General features: G+C 39.7%; 1 protein-coding gene across 1 annotated transcript in view; it reads left to right on the top strand.

The window, feature by feature from the left end:
- Window positions 1-14,712, top strand: part of LRP2 (LDL receptor related protein 2) — a 198,216-nt gene that overhangs the window by 74,018 nt on the left and 109,486 nt on the right. Inside the window, exons 14-16 of the mRNA XM_059928047.1 lie at window positions 896-1,098; window positions 2,936-3,076; window positions 8,866-9,069. Of these exons, the coding sequence (XP_059784030.1) occupies window positions 896-1,098; window positions 2,936-3,076; window positions 8,866-9,069 (548 nt within the window). The remainder of the gene's footprint in view (window positions 1-895; window positions 1,099-2,935; window positions 3,077-8,865; window positions 9,070-14,712) is intronic.

The raw sequence follows: 14,712 nt of genomic DNA, 5'->3' as shown, positions 1-14,712 counted from the left end.
TTGGCAGGCAGATTCTCAACCACTGCGCCACCGAGGAAGCCCTTCAAGTCTTTTCTTCAAGCTCTATTGTGCTCTTTAGTTTTCCAGGGCTGCTGAGATTTTTCTTTGAGGTCTTTCTTCTATGCCAAAAGAAAAGAGGTTTCTTTCACGTACCATCCCCTACCTCACTTTACTTATGTGGCCTCAGTGAATTACTGTTTCTGTAGATGCAGTCATGGCAGCAGTGTTGATTTCTTCCCCTTGCCTAGCACCTCTTACCTGTGTTGTCTTCCATTTTAGCGGCTCTGGGCCCTCTGCCTCCACTACACATATGCTCAGCTGACGGTTTCGTCAGGCAGAGGCATACCAGTGGTAGCCCTACTTTTTCCCCTCCCTAGAGTGACATCAGGAATAAGTCTGTGTGTTTGCTGTGGGGTGAATTCTCCAGCTCACTGTCTTGCTCCCTAATTGCTGAGAAATGGTCAGTGGTGAGCGTGGAGTAAGTGTTGAAGTTGTCTACCAGACTTCCAGTCCCTTGTTACACTCTTTCCCCTACAGATTTCAAAATGATATTTCACATCTTAGACCTTTTTTATATGTGGAGCAACCTTAAAACAATGAAGAGCAGGTGGGAAAACAGTAATTTTTCAAAAGATCTAGAACAAGCGAGGACGGAGACTTGGAACTTAAGTGCCAAGGCTCTTTTCGAAGAGACAATAGGAAAATCCTTTTAGCGAGTATAGACAGAAATACACCTGCATCTTAAAATGTATCTTGACTATATATTCTGTATTTGTAGCAAGAAATTTTTTAGCTCTTTAAGCATTTACGTGAACTAATTCCACGTTTTTTTTTTTTTTTTTGGAACTAATTCCACCGTTAATCAAAATTGTATGGTATATATCTTTTGTAACAGGAAGACAGTAATTCATGGAGGCTCGAACATTCCTCATCCCTTTGCAATAAGCTTGTTTGAAGATCATGTGTTCTTTACCGATTGGACAAAGATGGCTGTAATGAAGGCAAACAAGTTCACGGAGACTGACCCACAACTGTACTACAGGTCTTCCCTGAGGCCTTTTGGAGTGACTGTTTACCATGCCCTCAGGCAGCCCTATGGTAGGCCCCTCAGCAGTGGAAAACCATGCTTGGTACTGGCCTTGGTAGAAAGGTTTTCTCAAAGTTCTCATGAGATTTGGGTGGCATTCTCAAATATATGATGGGTTATCTAGAGAGTTCAACCCTCTGAAATTGGCTTTGCCGATCGTTGGCATTCTGGAGAACTTGATGCATTTCAGAGTTAAAATGCCCAATCTACAAAGAACTTAGAGGTGTATTTAACAGATATTTATTGGCACCTGCAGTATACCAGATCCTATCTACAGGCTGGAGAAAGAGCAGCAAACAAACCAAACTAAAATACCCATCCTTATTCTACGGGAGGAATCTCCCAATTCAACCCTCTAATATTGCAGTCGAGGAAACTGAGGCCCAGAAGAAGAAAATGACACGCTAAGTGGTCATTTTAGGTAGTGTCAGAGCTATTTTTTTCCTTCTTCTCTGTTGTATATTTATGACACCTGTTATTTGGTTTGCATTGGGTCTGTCATAGGTCAGCTGGGTTTGGTATCTTTCAGGCTGGTCACTTATCAAAGAAAAGAAATATTTTGATTCAGACACTGAATGTTATTTTATAGTACTTATGTTACTTATGTTATTTTACAGTAAGTTTTGTTTGTTTCAAGGTTTTAAATTGACATGACTGTTTAGACTGTGTATACAGCTCTCTTCTGTATTTGCTCATGCATCAAAGAAAAGAAACACAATAAACTAGACTACATCAGAAGAAAGCTTAATATCAGTGAACAGTAATTCAGAGAAAGACAGATTTCACTTTAAAACTGTAATGCTAAGTGATAGGTCTGGCTAGGATGGAGAAAGACTATAAAGTAATTAGGTTGATTAAAAAAACTCAAACCAACCAACCACTAAACTGATAGATTCAGATGACTACCCTTCAATGTAGTCATCCTAGGAAACAAATACTTCATTGGAAAATGTATACTGTACCTGAAAGTATATACTGTATTAGAAAATACCTATTTGGAATAATCAGTTCATGAGCTACGAAATTCACATCTGCCCTTGACCAAAAATATTACCCAGTTTTATCATCTAAATTATTTCTATTATTTGCTTCAGAATTATACCTGCCTGTGTTTCTCAAAATTAATCTACCCAAGAAGGTGAAGAGACTATTTTAAAGAATAAGTCAAAGGCTAAGAAGACAATTTCAAAAGCAGACATTTTTAGCTCTGACAGCCTTGTGTACAGTGAACTTCCTGATGTCACTGCTTTGAGAGTGGTTTTTGGAAGTATAAAATGGTTTGTGTTTCAGACATGTAGGGTTTTGGAATGAGATCTGGATTTGAATTCTAGTTTAGCTATTTAACCACTGAATAATCTTGAGCAAGTTGTCTCACCTTTTGGAACTTTGGTTTCCTTTCCTGTAAAATTGCGATAATATTTACCTCTTAGAGGCATTGATTGTTAAGTTGTCCTACAAAATAAGCATCCAGTGAGTTATAGTTATTTACTCTATTTTTTGAATGGTAAAAAATAATACTAAGGTTATTTGGGGGGCAGTTATATTTTAGTCACTGAGGCTAGCAGACAGAGTCTGTTACAGTTATAGGGGGGAAAAGAACCCCCAAGGTTATCCAGTTGCAGGAATCTTGGTTGTTTTTTTTTTTTGCCACCATCAGTTTGAGGGTAGATTCGAGAGCAGCGATGACATTGGGAGCAGCTAAATGTGGATGTATTCAGTAGCAACCAGTAGTGAGGTCTCCAGGGAGTTTCAAACCCAATTCACCCACAGGTCTCAAAATGGCTTCGCATGTCTTGGATAAATATGCATTTCTAATTGAGATTTAACCATGTGCATTTTTCCCTCCAGCTAGCAATCCATGTGCAGATAACAATGGGGGCTGTCAACACATCTGTGTCCTCAGCCACAGAACATTTAATGGTGGTTTGGGCTACCGTTGCAAGTGCAGGCTCGGCTACATTCAGGATATGGATGACTACCACTGCGTTGGTAAGAAATCAGTTTTGGACCGTCTTTCTGACGGTCAGCACAGGGGTATGTGCTGCTCTTGGACTGGGCCAGCTCCCTGTAGCACTTCTTCACAGCAAATAAACTTTTGGTATCCCCCGGGCATCTTCCTTGGTAGACACCTTTCCCTTTGTACAAAGAGCTGTGTTGGAAGATGTAAATTTCTGTCCTTTGGGACACATCTAGGGTTTCCTTGGGCTCCCCTTTCCCTTTATCTCCTTCCTGAAATCTCTGTCTCTTTTTAATTTTTAAATTTTTAATTAATTTTTTAAAGATCTTTATTGGAGTATAATTGCTTTACAATGGTGTGTTGGTTTCTGCTTTATAACAAAGTAAATCAGCTATACATATACATATATCCCCATATCTCCTCCCTCTTGCGTCTTCCTCCCTCCCATCCTTCCTATCCCACCCCTCTAGGTGGTCACAGAGCACCGAGTTGATCTCCCTGTGCTATGCGGCTGCTTCCCGCTAGCTAGCTATTTTACATTTGGTAGTGTATATATGCCCATGCCACTCTCTCATTTTGTCCCAGCTTACCCTTCCCCCTCCCCGTATCCTCAAGTCCATTCTCTAGTAGGTTTGCATCTTTATTCCCGTCCTGCCCCTAGGTTCTTCATGCCCATTTCTTTTTAGATTCCATATATATGTGTTAGCATACGGTATTTGTTTTTCTCTTTCTGACTTACTTCACTCTGTATGACAGTCTCTAGGTCCATCCACCTCACTACAAATAACTCAGTTTTGTTTCTTTTTATGGCTGAGTAATATTCCATTGTATATATGTGCCACATCTTCTTTATCCATTCATCCAATGATGGACACTTTGGTTGCTTCCATGTCCTGGCTATTGTAAATAGAGCTGCAATGAACATTTTGGTACATGACTCTTTTTGAATTATGGTTTTCTCAGGGTATATGCCCAGTAGTGGGATTGCTGGGTCATATGGTAGGTCTGTTTTTAGTTTTTTAAGGAACCTCCATACTGTTCTCCATAGTGGCTGTATCAATTTACATTCCCACCAACAGTGCAAGAGGGTTCCCTTTTCTCCACACCCTCTCCAGCATTTATTGCTTGTAGATTTTTTGATGATGGCCATTCTGACTGGTGTGAGATGATATCTCACTGTAGTTTTGATTTGCATTTCTCTAATGATTAATGATGTTGAGCATTCTTTCATGTGTTTGTTGGCAACCTGTATATCTTCTTTGGGGAAATGTCTATTTAGGTCTTCTGCCCATTTTTGGATTGGGTTGTTTGTTTTTTTGATATTGAGCTGCATGAGCTGCTTGTAAATTTTGGAGATGAATCCTTTGTCAGTTGCCTCATTTGCAAATATTTTCTCCCATTCTGAGGGTTGTCTTTTGGTCTTGTTTATGGTTTCCTTTGCTGTGCAAAAGCTTTTAAGTTTCATTAGGTCCCATTTGTCTATTTTTGTTTTTATTTCCATTTCTCTAGGAGGTGGGTCAAAAAGGATCTTGCTGTGATTTATGTCATAGAGTGTTCTGCCTACGTTTTCCTCTAAGAATTTTATAGTGTCTGGCCTTACATGTAGGTCTTTAATCCATTTTGAGTTTATTTCTGTGTATGGTGTTAGGGAGTGTTCTAATTTCATTCTTTTACATGTAGCTGTCCAGTTTTCCCAGCACCACTTATTGAAGAGGCTGTCTTTTCTCCACTGTATATTCTTGCCTCCTTTATCAAAGATAAGGTGACCATATGTGCATGGGTTTATCTCTGGGCTTTCTATCCTGTTGCATTGATCTATATTTCTGTTTTTGTGCCAGTACCATACTGTCTTATTTATTTATTTATTTATTTATTTTAAATTTTTGGCTGTGTTGTGTCTTCGTTGCTGCACGCGGGCTTTTCTCTGGATGTGGCGAGCAGGGGCGACTCTTCATGTGGTGCACAGGCTTCTCATTTTGGTGGCTTCTCTTGTTGCAGAGCACGGGCTCTAGCCACACGGGCTTCAGTAGTTGTGGCACACAGGCTCAGTAGTTGTGGCTCACAGGCTCTAGAGCGCAGGCTCAGTAGTTGTGGCGCACGGGCTTAGTTGCTGCGTGGCATGTGGGATCTTCCCAGACCAGGGCTCGAACCCCTGTCTCCTGCATTGGTGGGCGGATTCTTAACCACTGCGCCACCAGGGAAGCCCCATACTGTCTTGATTACTGTAGCTTTGTAGTATAGTCTGAGGTCAGGGAGCCTGATTCCTCCAGCTCCGTTTTTCTTTCTCAAGATTGCTTTGGCTATTCGGGGTCTTTTGTGTTTCCATACAAATTGTGAAAATTTTTGTTCTAGTTCTGTGAAAAATGCCAGTGGTAGTTTGATAGGGATTGCATTGAATCTGTAGATTGCTTTGGGTAGTAGAGTCATTTTCACAATGTTGATTCTTCCAATCCAAGAACATGGTATATCTTTCCATCTATTTGTATTGTCTTTAATTTCTTTCATCAGTGTCTTATAGTTTTCCACATACAGGTCTTTTGTCTCCTTAGGAAGATTTATTCCTAGGTATTTTATTCTTTTTGTTGCAGTGGTAAATGGGAGTGTTTCCTTAATTTCATTTTCAGATTTTTCATCATTAGTGTATAGCAATGCAAGAGATTTCTGTGCATTGATTTTGTATCCTGCTACTTTACCAAACTCATTGATTAGCTCTAGTAGTTTTCGGGTAGCATCTTTAGGATTCTCTATGTATAGTATCATGTCATCTGCAAACAGTGACAGCTTTACTTCTTCTTTTCCGATTTGGATTCCTTTTATTTCTTTTTCTTCTCTGATTGCTGTGGCTAAAACTTCCAAAACTATGTTGAATAATAGTGGTGAGAGTGGGCAACCTTGACTTGTTCCTGATTTTATTGCATCTATGTTCATCAGTGATATTGGCCTGTAGTTTTCTTTCTTTGTGACATCTTTGTCTGGTTTTGGTATCAGGGTGATGGTGGCCTCATAGAATGAGTTTGGGAGTGTTCCTCCCTCTGCTATATTTCGGAAGAGTCTGAGAAGGATAAGTGTTAGCTCTTCTCTAAATGTTTGATAGAATTCGCCTGTGAAGCTATCTGGTCCTGGGCTTTGTTTGTTGGAAGATTTTAAATCACAGTTTCAATTTCAGTGCTTGTGATTGGTCTGTTTATATTTTCTATTTCTTCCTGGTTCAGTCTCAGAAGGTTGTACTTTTCTAAGAATTTGTCCATTTCTTCCAGGTTGTCCATTTTATTGGCATATAGTTGCTTGTAGTAATGTCTCATGATCCTTTGTATTTCTGCAGTGTCAGTGGTTACTTCTCCTTTTTCATTTCTAATTCTATTGATTTGAGTCTTCTCCCTTTTTTTCTTGATGATTCTGGCTAATGGTTTATCAATTTTGCTTATCTTCTCAAAGAACCAGCTCTGTCTCTTTTTCAAACTATGCTCTTGAAATTCTGTAGGATTTAATTTTGAGTTATTTTCTCTACCATGTGTATATCTTTTCCACTTTAGATGTTAGTCTTAACTCTAATGGGGAGCACTTCCCATCACTTTTATTGACCTCTCTTAGCTCACCACTTTTGCCTAAGTCAGGTAATCACATCTTGATCCCACCTGGCTTTACTGCTGTATTCCAAACTAAACTCCTAAGTGTTGGGTGGCTCATTTCTTCATCTAGTGTTTACTCCTCAATTCAGATTTTCTCTTTATTTCTGCCTCTATGCTCTAGGTTTCATTCTTACCCTAAATGCTTCCTGTCCTCCTCTTTGGTCGCCTGCACATCTACTCACAGTTAAAATAGGCTACTGCCTTGGCTTCAGCTGATGATGAAATGCACTCCTACAATATTTGTTTCTCTTATGTTCCCTTTGACAACTCTTCTTTTTAATGCCTTTGGCAAATTCTTACTCCCTAAATGGTGCTGCTTCTGGCTTAGTATGTAAATTCTCTTATTTTAACTCAAACAAATTTGTTCACTTTGTAGGTAACCCTAGATTCAGATAAAAATCACCCTCGTTTAAAAAACCATGTGTTTCTTTTTGATTTCCTGGCATACTGTCACTGTCTCCTTCTTTGATTTTACACATCACTCCATTCTTTCCTGTTTCCTCCATTCCTCCACTCCTCTTCCTCTTTCCTTCCTTTATTTCTTTCTAAAGAATTTACCTGGTGGCTGTCAAACTTCTCTTTTGCTGGTCTTAATATCCCCCAAACTGCAATAGGATTTTTGATATAGATCTCTATACAAAAGTTAATGTAACTCGAGAATTTTGATAGGATTATTATGCAGTTAATACCAATTTAGATATTAAGCATATCAACACCATGTTTTTTTTTTAACATCTTTATTGGAGTATAATTGCTTTACATTGTTGTGTTAGTTGCTGTTGTATAACAAAGTGAATCAGCTCTACTTATATATATATCCCCATATCCCTTCCCTCTTGCATCTCCCTCCCACCCTCCCTATCCCACCCCTCTAGGTGGTCACAAAGCTCCGAGCTGATCTCCCTGTGCTATGCGGCTGCTTCTCGCTACCTATCTGTTTTACGTTTGGTAGTGTATATATGTCAATGCCACTCTCTCACTTCATCCCAGCTTACCCTTCCCCCTTCCCGTGTCCTTAAGTCCATTCTCTATGTCTGCGTCTTTATTCCTGTTCTGCCCCTAGGTTCTTCAGAACCATTTTTTTTAGCATACGGTATTTGTTTTTCTCTTTCTGACTTACTTCACTCTGTATGACAGTCTCTAGGTCCATCCACCTCACTACTAATAACTCAATTTTGTTTCTTTTTATGGCTGAGTAATATTCCATTGTATATATGTGCCACATCTTCTTTATCCATTCATCTGTCGATGGACACTTAGGTTGCTTCCATGTCCTGGCTATTGTAAATAGTGCTGCAATGAACATTGTGGTACATGACTCTTTCTGAATTATGGTTTTCTCAGGGTATACGCCCAGTAGTGGGATTGCTGGGTCATATGGTAGGTCTGTTTTTAGTTTTTTAAGGAACCTCCATACTGTTCTCCATAGTGGCTGTATCAATTTACATTCCCACCAACAGTGCAAAAGGGTTCCCTTTTCTCCACACCCTCTCCAGCATTTATTGTTTGTAAGCTTTTTGATGATGGCCATTCTGACCGGTGTGAGGTGATACCTCATTGTAGTTTTGATTTGCATTTCTCTAATAATTAGTGATGCTGAGCATCTTTTCATGTGTTTGTTGGCAATCTATATATCTTCTTTGGAAAAATGTCTATTTAGGTCTTCTGCCCATTTTTGGTTGGGTTGTTTGTTTTTTTGATATTGAGCTGCATGAGCTGCTTGTATATTTTGGAGATGAATCCTTTGTCAGTTGATTTGTTTGCAAATATTTTTTCCTATTCTGAGGGTTGTCTTTTCATCTTGTTTATGGTTTCCTTTGCTGTGCAAAAGCTTTTAAGTTTCATTAGGTCCCATTTGTTTATTTTTGTTTTTATTTCCATTTCTCTAGGAGGTGGGTCAAAAAGGATCTTGCTGGGGCACCATGTTTTATATAAACAAATCTTAAGAATAAATTTCTCAGGGAGAAGTAAGATTGTAATACTTCAAGATTGTTTTGCCTTCACAGTTTTTTTTTCTTCCCTTCTTTCCATTATTTCCAACTATGTTTTCTACAGATTTATTTTTTTATGTTTATTTCAGAATGACATTGCAGAATTTTAACATGTTTTATGGGTGTATAAATAATTTCTCTGGAATTGGGAGAAGGCAAGAACTATGGTGTGGCTGACTGTGTGTGTCCCTCTTTCTACAGCTGCTGAGCGATTTCTGTTCTTTTCATCTGATGTGGCTGTTCGTGGCATCCCGCTCACCCTCTCTCACCAGGCAGATGTCATTCTTCCAGTGACAGGACATGCTTCCGTCTTTGTTGGGATTGATTTTGATGCCCAGGAGAAGGCTATCTTTTTTTCAGATACAACAAAAGACATGATTTGTAAACAAAAGATCGATGGCACAGGTGAGAATGGGTTTAAAGGGGTTTTTTTTGCATATTTTGTCTGTCTTCAATAATAATACTAATAATTTTTTCATTAAAACTTTGCATTCACTTCTTAAGCAGGGTCTTTTACTAAGCTTGCTAAATACTTTTAGATTGGGAAAAGAAATCTATTGCTTTTCTTTTGAATTGAGTTTAAGTGAACACTTCCTTTATTTTCAAAATAAGTCACAAATGAGAGTGCATTTTAAAACAAATATTGTTGTAATTGGACAATGAAGAATATTAATATTGACAAATATTAACATATGGACACTCCATAATAGGAGTGTCAAATGTATGAAAGCTGTTAATGGGTTAATTAACTAGAGGCTGTTCCCTATATTCAAGCAGCCAGACTGAGCCAATGGAATGACCTCGCTATAGGGATGCTGCACTACATAAATGCTGGGCTTGGAATAATAATATTTATTTTTAAAAGACATGAATTATATGTAAATATGGATTTACTGTAAGTTTTCAGTTAATTGGAATTCTGTTAAAATCTTCATAATCCTCACAGAAAGATAAATTATAGTCAGTCATACCTTACCAGTTGGATACTTTATTGGATGTTGGCATGATCCAGTACTTTGATTTTACAATCCACTAATGGGTTGAAACCTGAAGTTTGAAAAAAAAAATCAGTAGCCAGTATAACATAGCAACTAAAAGGGGCCAGCTCAGGAGCTAAACTGCCTAGTTTTGAATCCTGGCTCCTCACATTTCCTAGTTATGTAATCTTGGGGAAGTTACTTACTTTCTTTGTACCTCAGTTTCCTAAATCTGTGAAATAGGAATAATAATAATAATAATAGAGGTACTACATAGCTCATAAGGTTGTTGAGAGAATTTTAGGCTGATACATGTAAAACACCTAGAATAATGCCTGGAAAATAGTAAATATTCAGTAAATGTTAGCTATTATTGTAGCTGTTCTCAATGAAAAACTCTATCGCTCTGCCCTGCCCTGCCCCCAACTCAAACCTGCTCGCTAGAGGTAATTCCTTACCATTCTTTTACCTGTTTGTTCTATTATTTGTCTCCGTGTTTCTAAATATTTTGCTTATACTGTTACTGAGTCCAAGTTTGTACTGCTTGCTGCATGACAGGCCAGTAAATCTAGAGATGAGGTGTTGGGGCAGGGAATAGCGACTTTATTCGGAAAGCCAGCAGACTGAGAAGATGGTGGACTAGCGTCCCAAAGAACCATCTTACCCGAGTTAGAGTTCAGACCTCTTTTATACTAAAAGGGGAGAGGGTGTGGCTGGTTGTTGCAAACTTCTTGGTGCTGGAATCCTTTTGTTCTTTCAGCTGTCCATGTACATCTGGTCACTGTGTTCTTATAAACCACTAACAAGACAAATGTTATTCTCTGTTCTGCAACTTTTTATCTCTATATGAATGGAAAAATCTTACACCTTTAAAGATCAGAGCCTTGAGAATGGGCTGTCCTGTGTATTTCAGGCCATAGGCAACATTCCTTTACAAAAGGTGCACAGCCAGCATGACTAAGCACAGGCAACAGAGCACAAAGGTTAGAGCTAAAGGAATAGATTCAATATGGAGTCAGGTTTGTTCTTCTCTGTTGCAGTACTACTTCTTGATTTGCATATTAAACATTTATTTTCATTGTTTTAGATAGGGATTTAGCTCTTACAATCCCCTCTACCAACTTCCCTCTCACCCTGTTCTCCCTGAAAAGCTAGATTGTAATTTTTGTTCACTGCTAAGTCAAGTAGTATTCCATGATGACATTTCTTGAACAAATTTTGATTATTTTTTCCTCCAGTTAACAACTGCTCCATCTTCATTTGCTTAGTTTTCTATGTAGCTATTATATTTTCCCCAAATGCTCCAACAGATCTATCAAATGCTTGTCTGTGTATCTGTGTATCTATCAAATGCGAACAATCTATAATTTTTTCCCCCTCTGCTGTTCAGCTGGATCTGGTACACAACTCTTGTCTTCCAATTTCCCTCTGCTGCTTTCCTGTGCTGGTTTTCCTGTTTTTGGCAAGCCACTTGTTTCTTTTTCCAGACTGATTTCCTTATTTTGCTGAAACACGTTATATAGTAGCTTCTTAAGAAGAATGAGTTGGTGGTACATATTTCGAGTCTGAAGGTGTTTTTATTTTGCCCTCCAACTTGATCATTTGACTAGGTGTAGGGTGAAAGTAATTTTACCTCAGAAATTTGAAGACATTGCTGCACTCTCTTCTAGTAGCCAGTGTTGAGAGTCCTATGCCATCCAGAGTAGCATTTCAGTGTGTATGACATTTTTTGGGGGAGGTTGTTTTTGTTCCTTTCTGGAAACTTTTAGAATCTTTTGGTTATCCCATTCATCTTGAGATTTCTCTCCTATTCTGGGAATTTTCTTGCCTTTGCTTTTTCTATTCGAGAATGTTAGATTAATCTATTTTTTTCTTACCTTTTCTTTCCTAGTTTTCATCTCTATCATTTTGTTCTACTTTCTGTGAGATTTTTTGGCATTTTAGTTTTAGCCTTTCTATCGAATATTTAATTTCTCTTATATTTTCAATGTCGAAGAGCCCCTTCTTGCTCTCTGATTATTCCTTTTTAAAAATAAAGCCTGTTCTTGCTTCATAAATTCAATCTTTTCTTATTCTATGAAGGTATTAATTACATTAAAAAATTAATTTTCCTCTTTCCATCTTCTTTGGGTTCCTTTTTCCTTTTGGTTTGTTTCAACTTTCTCCTTCATGAAGGAAGCTTTCTTTAAATTTCTTTGAGCCTTGTTTGATATTAAGAGCAAAGCTATGAAACACGGACCAGAAGGCTGTTGGTATGAATGGGCCTCATCAGCTGGTGATAAGGCAGCCTTTTTGTTGGGAAGCTTCCAAATGTCAGTATCAGAAAATCCTCTCTGGAGATAGTCAGTTTCTCCTTAGTAGCTGCTTCCATTCTCCCTATTGGGGTGAGGAGTAAGAGGGGGAAGCTAGTATCTGTTTTGGGAGCAGTACAGAGGACAGGGAGCTGAGGCCCGTTCAGTTCAGTGTTCACATATATAACCCTCCTGTGCTCAGTTCTGTGCCGATCCCAGCCCTCCATTGTGCAATGTGTCCTCAGCCCACAGCCTCTCTGCTTGAGGTCCCCCAGAGAAGAAAATCTCTGGTCTGTTAGAGGAGGTAGACGGAGAGGAGTGTCATACATGCTCAGGGTCTGGAAGGAACCTCTGGGTCCAGTCGCTCCCGATGCCAACTTTTAACTAGGCCCCTTAGCGTCCCGCCCCTACCTTTTTCAGAGCCGGTGCTTCTGCGTGCAGACACGCTGAGGCTTCTGTGTGTGTGGGTGTTGGCGCTCCCCCGTGCCGGCACGTCTCTCCTTTTGCTTAGTGAGTTACTTTGGAGAAGTCTCTTTCTCTTCCAAACTCTGTGGAAATCTTTCATCTGCTGTTCTTTCACTGTCATTATTAAAAGGAGTTTGGAAGGAAGAGGAGATAAACACAGTGGTCAATCTGTTATTCTGAACCAGAATGCATCTTTTCTGAGGACTAGAATTAGGTCTGCTGAGCTACACACAGGCTAAGTCTCCTGTAGATGCCTCCACAGGTCAGCTTCCTTCTGCTTTGGCAACTGCAATTCTCATCATGGGTTTTTTTGTTTTGTTTTGTTTTGTTTTTTTTAATCAATTTCAAGTCCACATGCTGAGCAAATTGCCTTTTAAAAGTTTCTTATAGTTAGTGGTTAAACTGCTTGTGCTCTGGTGAGGGATGTATTATTGTAAATTGCCCTGTTTTTCCGAGTGAGGAGGTTGAGTGTCAATGAGTTTATATGCAAAAACTGAATTGTCAGAAATCAAATTGAAGTCAAGATGGGCTGAATGAAGCCCTCAGGAAACTTGCTCCATCAATGATCCCTTCTCTCCTCCAACTTCTCTTGTTCTACTGACTTTTCCCCATCATATATGCTCAAGTCTCTCCCATACTAAAAAACCTTCAACCCACCCTTCACTCCACGTTCCTCTCTAGTTGCAGCCCTCTCTCCTCAAGTTCATGAACAAGCACCTTAAAAGTTTGGCCTACACTTTCCTAGCCCTACTTCCACATTTCTCACCTCTTCGTACTATGTCACTCGAAACCCCTTATCCTGGTCACCTCCAGTCTCTTTGTTATAAACTTTATCCTTATCTTTGGCGCCTTAGTCGTCTTCTTTAAAATGCTTTTTTCCCCCTTGACAACACACTCGTGAATTTCCTTCTATTTCTTGACGATTCTTTCTAGTGTTCCTTACACGTCTTTTCTTCTTTGCCTGTCCTATACACAACTGTGATCTCTAGTGCTCAACATTGGTCCTCTTTTTATTTTTTTAATTTTTTTAATTTTTATTTTTTAATTTGTGTATTTATTTTTGGCTGCGTTGGGTCTTCATTGCTGCGCGCAGGCTTTCTCTAGTTGCGGTGAGCAGGGGCTACTCTTTGTTGTGGTGCACGGGCTTCTCATTGTGGTGGCTTGTCTTTGTTGTGGAGCATGGGCTCTAGGTGCTCGGGCTTCAGTAGTTGTGGCTCGCGGGCTCTAGAGCGCAGGCTCAGTAGTTGTGGTGCATGGGCTTACTTGCTCCGTGGCATGTGGGATCTTCCTGGACCAGGGCTCAAACCCGTGTCCCGTGCATTGGCAGGCAGATCCTTAACCACTGCGCCACCAGGGAAGTCCGGTCTTCTTTTCTTATTCTGCATTTTCTTCTGCATAATTTTTCACCTTCCGTATCTTTTGTTATAATCTATGTAGTAGTTATAAATCAGTGTGAGGAGACTTATGATAGGCCATTTCCTGAATGTTTTTCCTCCTTACCTGGAGAATGAGGGGAAAGGTCAGGTAAGGCTTCTTACAGGAGGTGATGGAAGTCTCCATCCAAACTCTCTCTCTGGGGTTCAGACCCATAGAGCCAACTGCCTTTTGGATATCCCACCTGGATATCCCACAAACCACCTCAAAACCAATATGTCTAAATGTTCACCTTTATTCCACTTCTCCAGACCCCTGCCGTAGGGGAAGAGCACCACCTCTCCCCCTGCCCACCAAATCTGGTGGTCACCCAAACTTCTTCCTTTCTTTTAGCCTCTACCATTAACTTGTTAACCTCCAGCCACGCTTTGGAGCGTGTGGAATCCTGTCTCTCTCCCTCCCACTTCCACGTCTTTGCTTTCCTGCAGCCCCCCATGCACCACTTCCTTTGGGAAACCTCTCCACACCTGCACTTGGCCTTGGTTTCCATACCATCCTGTGCATACCTCCAGCACAGCACCTGTTACTCTTCTGTTTTTTTCCCTCTTGGCCTAATTGCCTCCCCCCACCTCTCCCACTTCATTACCTTGAAGATACCTTGAAGACAGTGTCCACATTTCTTTCAAAATGCTTCACTTTTCTATGACTCAGTTTCCTCATGTGCAAAATAGGGATAATAATAATTCCTACTGTTGAGCTGTTGTGAGGATGGATGAGTTCATGTAAAGTACTTGGGCCAGTTCCAGGCTCATAGTAAGTGCTCAGTATAAGCTATTATTATTAATACTATTAGCAATATCATGTTTCCTCAATGTCTAATATGGTGTCTAGCACACAGAGGACTTTCTTTTTCCAATTTGCTGAATAAATGAATGGAAAAA

This window comes from Balaenoptera ricei, chromosome 7, assembly GCF_028023285.1.
Source record: "Balaenoptera ricei isolate mBalRic1 chromosome 7, mBalRic1.hap2, whole genome shotgun sequence".
Lineage (NCBI taxonomy): Eukaryota > Metazoa > Chordata > Mammalia > Artiodactyla > Balaenopteridae > Balaenoptera > Balaenoptera ricei.
Note: the sequence above shows the minus strand (reverse complement) of the source record. Positions and strands in the feature narration are given on the sequence as shown.